This window comes from Sinocyclocheilus rhinocerous, unplaced genomic scaffold (genome assembly GCF_001515625.1).
Source record: "Sinocyclocheilus rhinocerous isolate Xijiao unplaced genomic scaffold, SAMN03320098_v1.1 scaffold1982, whole genome shotgun sequence".
Classification (NCBI taxonomy): domain Eukaryota; kingdom Metazoa; phylum Chordata; class Actinopteri; order Cypriniformes; family Cyprinidae; genus Sinocyclocheilus; species Sinocyclocheilus rhinocerous.
This window is the reverse complement of record NW_015651555.1, coordinates 217,245-230,276: the sequence shown is the minus strand read 5'-3', so window position 1 is coordinate 230,276 and position 13,032 is coordinate 217,245. Positions and strand designations below refer to the sequence as shown.

Here is a 13,032-nt window from a genome sequence, read left to right as displayed (position 1 = left end):
GGGCTTATTGAAAATGCTAATTCATTCTCTGCCAGCAGAACGGCAGAAATATAGCGGTTTCTCCAACTGTAAACAAAGCAGCAGCTGACTTTGAAACGTGCAGCGCTCATATTTATGCAATGAAATCATAGCCTTTTGAAGTTTAATCGTCACATTAAGCCATATCACAATTCTTGTCTTTTCCTCCCCAAATTTAAGACCTCTTGAAATCATAATTAAGACTTTCTTGTACCATTTAAGACTTTTTATGGCCTTAAATATGATAGAACTAAATTTAAGACCTCTTAAGACTTTTTAAGGACCTGCTGAAACCCTGAAACAGAAAATGCGCACTGCATTAATTGCATGTTAATAAAATTAGTGCCGTTAAAATGAATTTGCGTTAATGCGTTATTAACGCATTAATTTTGACAGCCCTAATTAGAACAGGTGTTGGCAACCTTCATGCATGATTAAAATGGATAGTTCACCCAAAAATGAAAACTGTCACCATTTACTCACCCTCCACTTGTTCTAAACCTGTATGCGTTTTTTTTTCTGTTGATCACAAAAGAAGATGTTTTTAAGAATGTTGGTAACCAAACAGTTGACGGTAGCCATTGACTTCCATAGTATTATTTAAAGGGGTCATATGATGTTGCTAAAAAGAACATTATTTTGTGTATTTGGTGTAATGAAATGTGTTTATGCGGTTTAAGGTTAAAAAAACACATTATTTTCCACATACTGTACATTATTGTTTCTTCTCTATGCCCTGCCTTTCTGAAACGCGTCGATTTTTACAAAGCTCATCGGTCTGAAAAGCGAGGTGTGCTCTGATTGGCCAGCTATCCAGTGCGTTGTGATTGGCTGAATACCTCAAGCGTGTGACGGAAATGTTATGCCCCTTACCATACTGTGATGCCCTGTCAGGCCGGAGCGACGAGACAAAAACATTAAAACCCACTTTAAACAAGGCATTTGTTACATCCAGTGGGGACATACTTACGGATTATAATGACTTATACTGTCTTTTTGAATAAAATTCTAAATGCAACAAGGTTGCTGTCTAGTGTGTAAATTTAAATCTGTGGCTCTGAATTTTCAGATTTCCATCGGGAGATTTTAAACGAAATGGGAGAGCTTGGTGTCCTTGGGCCTACGATTCAAGGTAAAATCAGACTTGATCATGTCTGTCAATGAAACTGTACAAGAATCATCCCCATGAAAGTGGAAATAAATACAAACTACAGTCTCATTTAATATCATATCTCACGTGTACAGCTTCCAGGAGACTCTGACTCTGATTCTGTTGTCCATGACACTGAATGTATAAGGTACATTGTCTGATGTTTTTGGATCCTTTGTGTTAAAGGATATGGCTGTGCGGGCACTAGTTACGTGGCATACGGTCTGATCGCCAGGGAGGTGGAGAGAGTGGACAGTGGCTACCGTTCTGTTATGAGTGTCCAGTCCTCACTGGTCATGCACCCTATCAACGCATATGGAACAGAAGCACAGAAACAGAAATACCTTCCTAAACTGGGTTAGTCAACTGCCTAAACTGCATGTCATGTCATTGCATTGAACTGTAAAAATATTTACATATCTCAAAGTCCCCATGGAAAATCAGTCATTTTAAAATGAATATCAGTCATTTTAAAAATAGTCATTTATATATTCCATTTATACATTTTCATTCTTCCCAGCTCGTGGAGAGATTCTGGGCTGTTTTGGACTTACAGAACCAAACCATGGGAGTGATCCTGGTGGTATGGACACCAAAGCCAAATACAACCCCTCCAGCAGGACATATACCATCAGTGGGGCAAAAACATGGTTAGTGACCCTGAATAGTTTGCATAGTTTGGTTTTATGAAGAGTCTGGCCTTGGAAAATAATCTTTGCATTAAAAAGAGCTTTTAGACAGGAAATACGTCACAGAATTTCTGTGTAATCAAGTCAGCTAAGTGCTATTTTAGTATCATTAATATACTTAATAGTTTTTATTAATATGCCGAAATAGTTTTCTTTTATATTTTCCATCTGCATTTAAATTTTTGCTTAAGGTTTTAGTAATTTTCTTATTCTTATTAGTTTAATATGTCTATATGGTTTTTAGACATTTTTATTTCAGTTTTAGTTTTAATTGTTTTAGTACTTTAAGCTCAGTATGCGAATGCAACCCTTTAAATAGTACTGGGAAATAGTTCGCGCAAAATCGTCCCAGTACTTTAGTACTGTACATTTAGTTCTGGAACTAAAGCGGTGCGAAAGGCCCTATTAGTTCAAAAACAGGTTCAAAATTAGTACTATTGGCAGCTAGCTAAAGATATTTTTTTAAATGTTATTTTATTTCAAGTAACTTTTTTGAGTAGTTTTAGATGTAGTTTTAGTTAATGATAATAACCCTGCTCACACCAATACAAAAGTATAGTATTATGTTCAGTATGCTTATATGCAAAAAGCAGTATTCTCATGCAAAATGTAAAAAAACTAAAACAAATGTGATGGGGATGGTATAATTTACTTAAATACAACAATAATTTTGTAAGCTTGATAGAGCCATCAGCACTCTGAAGTTGCACAGCACGGTATCATTTAATGTGAAGGTCAGTTCATCGGACCGTTTCTTATGTAAGAGATATCATCTGAGGGCAGTGTACCTACGTCCATATTTAGATTTTGTAACGTCACCCTCTACGGGGTGTTTGTCCCTTGCTGGTTTAGGAGGACACTGAAATCTGCTGACCATCTGTTTACTTAAGTATACAATGTGAATCTGGCTTGAAGTCAGAGATGTTTCTGCCTGAGCAGATATTACATTTACAGTTACATTTAATCATTTAGCAGATGCTTTTATCTAAAGCCACAGTAGTACTGCAGTGTGCACAAAAAATGAAAATTAAACTGAAACAATAATACAAACTACACTGTAAAAAGTGAAACGACTGTGTAATTAATTTAAAGTGTATTTTTATATTGATCTAAACATTGTTCAGTTTTTCTACAATCAAATAACACTCTCCATAGAAAAAAATTCAAATACATTTTGTTTAAATAGTATTTTCACGGACTCCAGAAATTTACTGACTTCAGAAATGATTGTGGGTTTTATTGTTTGTATGTATGTATGTATGTATGTATTTATTCAGCACATAACAGAAAATATTATTAATATTTTAAAAAGACATCACAATAAACATTAAGGTGTTTCAAAGTTGTCTTTAGTCATTTTTAAGTAAACCACATTAAACATTGACTGTTTTTAGTTTTATCTGAAAATTCTACTTTCATATTTTAGCTTTTGTTTATGGTGAAATTTAATTGTAACTAACAAAAGAAATTATCATATGGGTCTAGATTAAGTAACATTTTGGCTAATGTCTAAGGAAAATATTAACTATGATGTTTATAATAAATAATTGTTTTATTTAGTGTGAATGTTTTTGTCTTTTGGAAAATAACTATATTTGATTAATATTAAATCAATGTTTGACCAAACCAGAAACTTAAATGAGAAAAACTAATCCATTTTGGCTGTAACAAATTAGAGTATTTTTTTGAACTTGGTCCAAATTATCATTATATATGTATCATTATAATAACGCTGCATTGCACACATAAGTCTTGGAACACACAGCACAGATGAGTGATAATAAGCACTTCACACAAACCGTTTTTGTTTTTCTGTGAGCAGGATCACCAACTCCCCATACGCTGATATCTGTGTGGTGTGGGCCAAATGTGAGGATGGCAGAGTGAGAGGGTTTGTCCTGGAGAGAGGAATGGAGGGCCTGAGCACCCCTAAGATAGAGGGCAAGTTCTCCCTCAGGGCCTCAGCCACTGGGATGATCCTAATGGACGAGGTTGAAGTGCCAGAGGAAAACCTGCTGCCCCATGTGTCAGGCCTTGCTGTGAGTTTTTTTTTGTCACTGTCATTAATGGTGTGTACTAAGGCATGCATCACTTAGTACTCACTAGATCACACTTCTGAACTACTGCCTAAAACTCATACCAACCCAGATAACTGATAGAATCACTGAAATTACAAGTGGAATCATAGTAACATGGCCACTGAGGTGATTCTTCACTCTTTAGACATTTGATCTTACGTGTTGATTTTTGTAGGGTCCCTTTGGCTGCCTGAACAATGCCCGTTATGGCATCGCGTGGGGCGCTCTGGGTGCTGCAGAATTTTGTTTCCACGCTGCTCGCCAGTACACCCTGGACAGGTTATCAGTTTAACATGTAACATGCATGTATTAGTACTAGTTGTTTTTTGTGTAAGGAAAAGTGTATATTTTAGGTATTTGAACTAGTTACCAGTTGATGACCTTTTTTGTATTTAATCTGAATAGTCCTGAAGTGTGACAAATTACTAAAAAATATTCTTTATATGGATAATAATTAATGCATGTCATATAGGGTTAGGCGATGTAACTTAAGATTTGTCTCTCAATATTTTTCCAAGTTTTGATGATATTCAATACAGGGTATCACTGAGATACTATTATAGTTTTTATTCAAGTTTTGAATTAGTTTTTATTTTTCTGTTTTCATTTTAATTTTAGTTAAAGTTGTAGTAATTTTGTTGTGTGTTTTTGTAAAAAAAAAATGTATATGTCTAGATATTTTTCATTCATTTTCATTTTAGTTTTAGTTATTTTAGTACATCAAGATAAACTAAATGAGAAATGATAGAAAATGTTATTTGTTTAATTTAGGGATGTAACGATTCACTCTACTCACGATTCGTTTCGATTCACGAGACTGATTTCACGATCAGTCATCAGATACTGATTTTTTTTTTTTTAAACAAAATTAGATTTAAGACAAATTATAAATGAAAAGGTGTCCTTAATATTGCTTGGACAAAATACCACACATTTCTTTGTGAAACAGAAATATGTCAAATAACAAAACTAAATTGAAATTTTAAAACAAACCCCAAATCTAATCAAATAAATAAGACAAAAAAAGCTCTTTCCATTCCAAATTAGAGGCAACCACGGCATTGGAATCACAATCCAAACAAAGATGCTTAATACATGCAGCATGAGCAGTTTTTTAAATCTAAATTAGATCGTATAATTTGACATTTTAAAACAAAAATAGAATGCTCTGACTTTAGTTTTGGGAAACTATTTACCACATAAAACATCTGCACGAAATAAAGAGCAGAAGCTCTGAATGAGACGCAGATTCACTCTCTGACAGCAGGTGGCGCTTATGGAACAGCAGCGATGCAGCGTTTCCTTGGTTACCGCTGTAAACAAAGCAGGGCACACTGCTTTAATATGAATTATACAGAGACGAGATGAAACGAAAATATCATCTAAACTTTTCCAAAGACAGTCAGTTCCCCTCAGAGATACATTCATATAAACACCCACCCCCAAATGTATCGCTATAATGTAACATCTCAACCGATTTGAATAGTCACATATTTGTATCGATTTTCAACCGGCTCACAGTGAATCGTTACATCCCTAGTTTAATTTAGTTATAATAATAACAAAATAATAAAACAGTTTAAGTTAATTTTTTGTTTTATTTTATTTCAAGTGACAAAAATTGTTTTATGGTTTTAGTTAACTATAATAACCCTGATTCAGTATATATGAATATTTTTGCATTTGGTCTTTAAAAAGCTGCTTTTTTTTTGCCCCCCATGAAAAAGACTTAATTTGAATTGAACACATTTATTATAAAGTACATACAAATAGTTTACTCCAAAATAAGCACAAAAATAATAATAATAATAATAAAGACAAAGTGACCACTTACTGCTTTTTAGTAAATCAACACAAAAAGTCACATTTAAAAATCAAAATAAAATATGAAATGTAAAAAAATATGAAAATTATACAAGTGTCATTACAGTACTGAGTAATATTAATTAACTACTTACGATAGGGTTAGGTTTTGGTTTAGGGTTAGTTGCTTGTAAGTACATGTAACATGTGGCTATGTTACCTTTAATTTGACTTTTAATTTCACCTACATATATGTAAATGATTGTACTATATAGAATCCAGTTCGGAGTCCCTCTGGCCAGAAACCAGCTGATACAGAAGAAGATGGCAGACATGCTGACAGAGATTACAATCGGCCTGCAGTCCTGTTTACAGCTGGGCAGACTCATTGACCAAAAGAAGTGAGTCATTAACAAAGAGCTTACATCACCTGTACTCATGTTTTCTCAGTCTTGGTTATTAGTTTAATGTGTTTATGCAAAACATTTGGAGGAGTTCAGAGCTCACAATCCAGTGCCCTAAACACCCACGAGCCTTGTCAGATTAATCCCAGCTGTCTCATAGCCAAAGAATCCTGCAGTTCATTGAATTTTTCGAAAACATTTCTCCAAAAGATACACACCAGAGATGATCTCCATGCTGAAACGGAACTCGTGTGGGAAAGCCCTGGACATGGCCAGGCAGGCCAGAGACATGCTGGGAGGAAACGGCATAGCAGACGAATACCATATCATACGCCATGTCATGAACCTAGAGGCCGTCAACACATATGAAGGTATGAGAGGGAGGAAAAAATGTGTTTCATTTTACATGAAAGCTATACATTTGGCCAGCAGAGGTCAGTATAGGCTTTATATGCAGTGTGTTAAGGCAGTGATAATAACACTGATGTAGAGACTTTCAGTTTAATCTGAACCATACGAAAAAGCTTCTAAGAATGTTCTTCCTTTTAACAGGCACTCATGACATCCATGCTTTGATCTTGGGCAGAGCCATCACTGGACTCCAGTCTTTTACTGTTGGAAAATAAACCCATATTTCTCTCTGAACATGGGTATGATGGATTTTTGCATCTGTTTCTGCAGTGAGGGAAATACTTGGCCAACATCCATGCATAAGTGCCTCTGTGTGCTCTCAAATCTTTCAGTTAGTAATGGGTCCAATCTCACTAAAATCTGCACTTACAAATCTTTAACGGGATCTTCTCTCTAGGGTACTGGATTGGCATGAAATAATATGTCATGTTACAAAGACAGTTGCATTATAAAAGTGTTAATGGTCTTGTGGTTAAATTACTGAAAGTATTGGATCCACATTATTCATTGTACAATGATCATGACAACTAATGATGAAAGATCATTCATAGCGGTTTCAAAATACTGTCGAAAACAGTTGTTTTTTTTGTCAAGGAAGCCAGACATCCTGCTTGCACTTTAGACAGACAGGTCATTGTCAATGACTTGTACATTTTGTTGTATTTATTGAGTCCTGAAAATAAATTGAATATATCACTATCTTGTGATGCTGTACATTCATTCTAAAAAAAAATCTAATTTGTTTGTTTTTGGGTATGTACTTTATGTTACGTAACAGTTCAACGTTAATAGTTTTTATATAATGATGTTCATTTTAATAATAGGTTGGGAAACACTGTTCTACATTCTTAAAAAATATTTAATAACTAATAATTCTACATCGGGCTATAAAGTATTTACCAGATCATTAGAAAAAAAGAAAAGTATATCTACTACTCGGACTGTCTGCCTAAAAATCTACATTTACTCAAAAACACCTTTTTTATATAACTAATAATTCTACATTACCCTATGTAGTGTTTAACAGGGTTATTATAGTTAAATCAAATGAAAACTAAAACCATAAGAAAACTTTAGTCTCTTGAAATATTTTTTTCTGAAACTTAATTCAGCTAGTTGCCAAAGAATTTTTTCTCTTTTTTTTTTTCAGTTTAAGTTGCATACAAAACAAAATACATACAATAGACATACAACATAAATAACCAAATAAAAATGACAAAAATTACTAAAGCTAACTCAAAATAAAAACGGAAAATATAAAAGTGAAAACTAATTCAAAATATTAATTAAAAAGTTATAATAGGGTGAATTCAGGTAAACTGGGACACATTTTGCCATTGAGATGACTGGGGAAAAATGTCCTAATTAACCCGAATTAACCTCAGTGCTACAAAAATAACATTTTACCATATCATTTGAAAAAAAAAAAAAAAACAGAATATTAAATAAGTAAAAATGAGTTGATCGTCAGAAACCTATTAGAATGGTTCTATTCTTCAGTGTCACATTGTTCAGTGTATCTACTCTACTGTATCTGTCTGGCATCTCTAGAGCAGGGCGGCTGATGCGCTCGACTTCTGGTTGACCTCGAATGATCCGTGCACGTGCCTTGATGAGATTGAGGTGATGACGCCTCAAATCCACCAATAGTGTCGCTGTCCGAGAAAAGATGGCGAGAGATGTTCAAACCTCATCTCTAACGCCACACTCGCTCCATCTGCCCATCTAAACAGAAAATGCGCAGGAAAAAATAGCTGATTTTAAAATCGCGTCTTTGAATGAGTTCACTGGTTTGTTTTACGTAATTAAGCGTTTGAAGTACAAACCGATTTTTTTTTTTTGTCCTTCTTTTCAAATAACATTATGAACCGACTCTACTCGCCGAATCGACAAATAGTCGCCGGTTACTTGGGATAAACTAACTGGAGGACAAGGAAGACACCTTTGAAAAAAGTGGAATCGAGGGCCTTATTTTTGTGAAAGTACAAGCAGTGGACAAGAATGAACCCCGTGAATATGAACAGTCTGAACGTATCCATCTCTGGGAACCAGCACGGGTATCAGTACGCCGTCTATGAGTCTCCGCTGTATAAGGACTACAGACCTCCAGCCAGAGATCTCATCCAGCTTCCCAGAGCCTTGCCTTGGTGGTGGTCGCTGTCGCTTATGCCATTGTGGGACATTTAATTAAAGACCTGGCGCATGACATCTTGGGTAAATATACTCAGAGTTGCATTGAGTAGCATGTAGTTAAATGTGGTCGAAATTAACAGGTTTAGCTGGTCAAATATTGTTTTGCTTCCAGATGAAGTGTTGCGGAGTAACTAGTTACATGTAACGGAGCTACGTAATTTAATTACAAAATAAATGTAACTGTAATATGTTACAGTTACTGAGAAAAATATGTGTAATTAAATTACAGATACTTATGAAAATGTTAATGATTACAAAGGGGGTTACCTCTAAATAGCCTATTTTTACACACACACACACACACACACAGGTTTGTTTTTGTGAAAAGTGGGGACATCCCATAGGCGTAATGGTTTTTATACTGTACAAACTGTATGTGCTATTGCCCTACACCAACCCTACCCCTAAACCTACCCCTCACAGGAAACTTTGTGCTATTTCAGATTTTCAATACACTCCATTCTGTGTGATTTATAAGCGTTTTGAAAAGTGGGGACATGGGTTAATGTCCTGTAAAGTCACCTTCTCCTTGTAATACCTATGTCATACCCTTGTTATTATAGAAATTTATGTCCTCATTTGTCACAAAAATGCACACACACACACACACACACACTCAGGTTTGTTTTTGTGAAAAGTGGGGACATCCCATGGGCGTAATGGTTTTTATACTGTACAGACCGTATATTCTATTGGCCTACACCAACCCTACCCCTAAACCTACCCCTCACAGGAAACTTTGTGCTATTTCAGATTTTCAATACACTCCATTCTGTGTGATTTATATGCATTTTGAAAAGTGGGGACATGGGGTAATGTCCTGAAAAGTCACCTTCTCCTTGTAATACCTATGTCATACCCTTGTCATTATACAAATTTATGTCCTCATTTGTCATAAAAACGCGCGCACACACACACACACACACACACACACACACACACACATTCAGATTTAATTGATTTCTTTCCCAAATTGCATTGACTGACACACCAATGTTTCTGGAGTTTAGGACACAGAATAGGACACATGCTTATTTGAAAACTGTTTTATTTCCTATTTGGGTTTTATTTTTTAAGAATAATTTTTTTTCCCCCCAAGGCATTGTTAGATGCCAGTGTTTCCTGTCATAGCTATGCAAAGATTTCAAAAACAGCATCATAGCTATTAAACTATATCTTGTTATGATTTTAAATCTGAATTTAACCTCAGAATGATCTCGAAGTAAAAAGAGGTGCTGAAGTCTGATTTCGTGGTGGTTCTGCTTTAAAATTACATTCCCCCCCCACCCCCCAAGGCTTAAGCCTAGTCCCAGACTAAAATGTAAGTCTGAACTGTTTCATCTGAAAGAAACTTGCACTGATTGATCTTAAAATATGTCAGTGACCTTGTTTTGTCTCAAGATGCACAGCAGTAATGTTTTTTTTGTTTTTTTTTCCTAAGGCATGTTTATAAAAATTACTTAAATGCCGTAATTGAACTATGGCCTAATCCTGGATTAGTCTAAGACCTGTCTGTGAAACTAGGCTTTTATCATCCTGATTCAAGGGATTTTGAAAGTCTGACAGTAATCAGTGTTGAGTACTACAGTAATGTTAACCCTGCCTGGTTTAAATGTTTGAAAATGTAACAGTTGAAAACATTCATTAGAAATTTAGAAAAGTACTCAAAAAGTAATCAAATGTAATCAGTTACATTAATAAAGTAATTCAAATAGTTACACTACTTATTACATTTTAAATAGGGTAACTTGTAATCTGTAACCTATTACATTTCCAAAGTAACCTTCCCAACACTGCTGATAGTGGCCACAAAAGATTGAACTGTTCAGTAGTGATGGTGATACAGTGGCTACAAAATAAATGTATTTATTTATTTATTTACAAAAGATTATACAAATTATACAATATGTTTGAAAATTGTATTTTGATCTACAAAATGTTCAATGAGTGAAGTTAGTTCTGAGAAAAAGATTTGCATCATTTGTTTGCACATACCATTTGATTTTATAGTGTAACGCAATGAATGACATTTATTCAGTTTAAATGTGGCTTTTGAGGAGTGTATTTTTACGTGTGCTATTTCAGAAAAGATAGGATTTAGCCTAGACCTGCTCATCTCCTTCTTATCCAATAAGCATATGCAAAAAAAAAAAAGGATTATTTTATTAGACATTAGCAATTTAGCAGTATTGGAAACCTGTTTCATATGTAATTTCCTACTCTTATTTGAGCACACTATCTAAAAATCAGGAATCATGAGAGAAACTGAAACACCAACCTCAGATAAGTGTGAAATAACATGGATTTAATCATATGAAAAAAAGTATATTTTAAATGAAGCTTATTTTAGGACCATGAAAATCTTTGCATTGTGATACTATTTTCATGATAATTAGGCACATTTCCTTCCTTAAAAATATTTTTAAGCTTATTTAAATTAAAATAGTATCTTTTCCACTGTAATTCAGAAAATACTCTGTAAAATATTACTGTATTAATGATAATGACACTGAGATTAATAAAACAACAACAACAACCAAATCTGGACACTTTACAGTAATGACAATTTGAGGAAAATATGTTTGATTGTTATGAAAATATCACACTGAAAAAAAAAAACACAATGGCACTATAATACGCCTTACTTTTTTATCATTAATTTTTTTCTGTTCTAATATTTGATTCAAAATATAAATCGTTTTTTTAATTTTCCCATGGTTAATCATAACGTTTATCAAGGATTGAAAGATGATCTGTGCAAAACCTTTTCTTTGCAGTGAAAGAATATGGGGATCAGATGTAACAAATGGTGGTTGTAGATAATTACCCTTATGAAAATTAACCATGGTTTTACTACAAAAAAAAACCAGTTACAATAATTAACCCATGGTAACCACAAATTAACCATTGTTTTGCAACACTAACCGTGGTATTTGTAGTAACACTGTGGTTATACAAATGGCAATCCAAGACTATAGTTACTATACTGTAAGACTATAAAGAAATATAATGGTTTGGGCACTGTAAATAGGACAGTTAAACCTATTAGATACCGGTAGTAGTTCACACTTTAATGCCACAGGCAAGAAATCACGCTGCAGGTGGATAGAGAAGGCTTAGCATTACACTAATACTAGAGATCCACATAAAACTGCAAACTGACCTGCTCGTCCTCAACAGTTCAAATTTAGAAGATAGTAATGGCAGTTTAGTACAATAAAGAACAAAAAGCTATTTTTTTTTTAAAGAACTACAAAGTAGGGCAATATAAGCATCATGAATGTTTTAAGAGTCTCATGGGAAAATCTGACATAGTTTGGAAAGAAATAAAGTTTCACAAAATAATGTAAAAATTTCTTTTTTTGGCCTGGATTGTAAGAGTGAAAACATACCTTACATATATGAAATCTGGGTCTTCCTCTCATACCTTTTCCTTTTCAGTGATAAAAGAAAGCATGCACACTGTAAGGAACATTGTGGATTTGCTAACTGTTAAACCAGGGTTTAGGGAATAATTTAGATTAGACCAGATTGAACTGAGGACAGAGGCACAGCATGTGCAGAAAGGATTAGGGCCTGCATCCTGACTGCCAAGGATATTATGTGATGGCTGGGATTCGTCAGATTAAATCATGAAGCTTGCATTTACACCATTCTTTAAGCACCTTTACCCTGGAAAATATATACATATATTTCAACATCTGTTAGGGCTGGATTGTAGTTTGAGAAGTTTTGGATTTCAAACAGACTTAAATAAATCATGCTGAACATCTATGCAAATGATAACGATACAAAAGAAAATTGTAGATATGTGAAAAACAGCACTGTTTACTGAATAAAAACAAACATCCTGTTCCAAGTACAGCAAAAAAAAAAAGAAAAGAAAAGCAAATTGACATAAATTAGCCTGGCTTGAAGGTGGAAGTTTAACATTACATTCATTTAAAGGGGTCATATGATGCGATTTCAATTTTTCCTTTCTCTTTGGAGTGTTACAAGCTCTTGGTGCATAAAGAAGATCTGTAAAGTTGCAAAGACTAAAGTCTCAAATCCAAAGAGATATTCTTTATAAAAGTTAAGAGTCAGCCACGCCTACCTAAAACGGCTCGTTCTAACACGCCCCCACATGTCTACGTCACGATGTGGGAAGATTTACATAACGCCGCCCAAATGTTTACGCAAAGAAAGGTGGCATAACTTTGATTCTCGCTGTAGTATTGTTGCCGCCGCCATGCTGTGTTTCGTTGTGAAAGCGAAACTACTTTGTTTGGCCTTCCAAAAGAGGA

At 34.5% G+C, this 13,032-nt stretch overlaps 1 protein-coding gene across 1 annotated transcript in view; it reads left to right on the top strand.

The window, feature by feature from the left end:
- Positions 1–7,252, top strand: part of LOC107713099 (glutaryl-CoA dehydrogenase, mitochondrial-like) — a 9,772-nt gene extending 2,520 nt beyond the window's left edge. The window contains exons 5-12 of the mRNA XM_016518529.1: positions 1,088–1,150; positions 1,355–1,525; positions 1,689–1,818; positions 3,680–3,896; positions 4,111–4,214; positions 6,014–6,139; positions 6,353–6,513; positions 6,695–7,252. Coding sequence (XP_016374015.1) covers positions 1,088–1,150; positions 1,355–1,525; positions 1,689–1,818; positions 3,680–3,896; positions 4,111–4,214; positions 6,014–6,139; positions 6,353–6,513; positions 6,695–6,768 — 1,046 coding nt within the window. The 3' untranslated portion in view covers positions 6,769–7,252. The remainder of the gene's footprint in view (positions 1–1,087; positions 1,151–1,354; positions 1,526–1,688; positions 1,819–3,679; positions 3,897–4,110; positions 4,215–6,013; positions 6,140–6,352; positions 6,514–6,694) is intronic.
- The last annotated feature ends 5,780 nt before the right edge of the window (positions 7,253–13,032 follow it).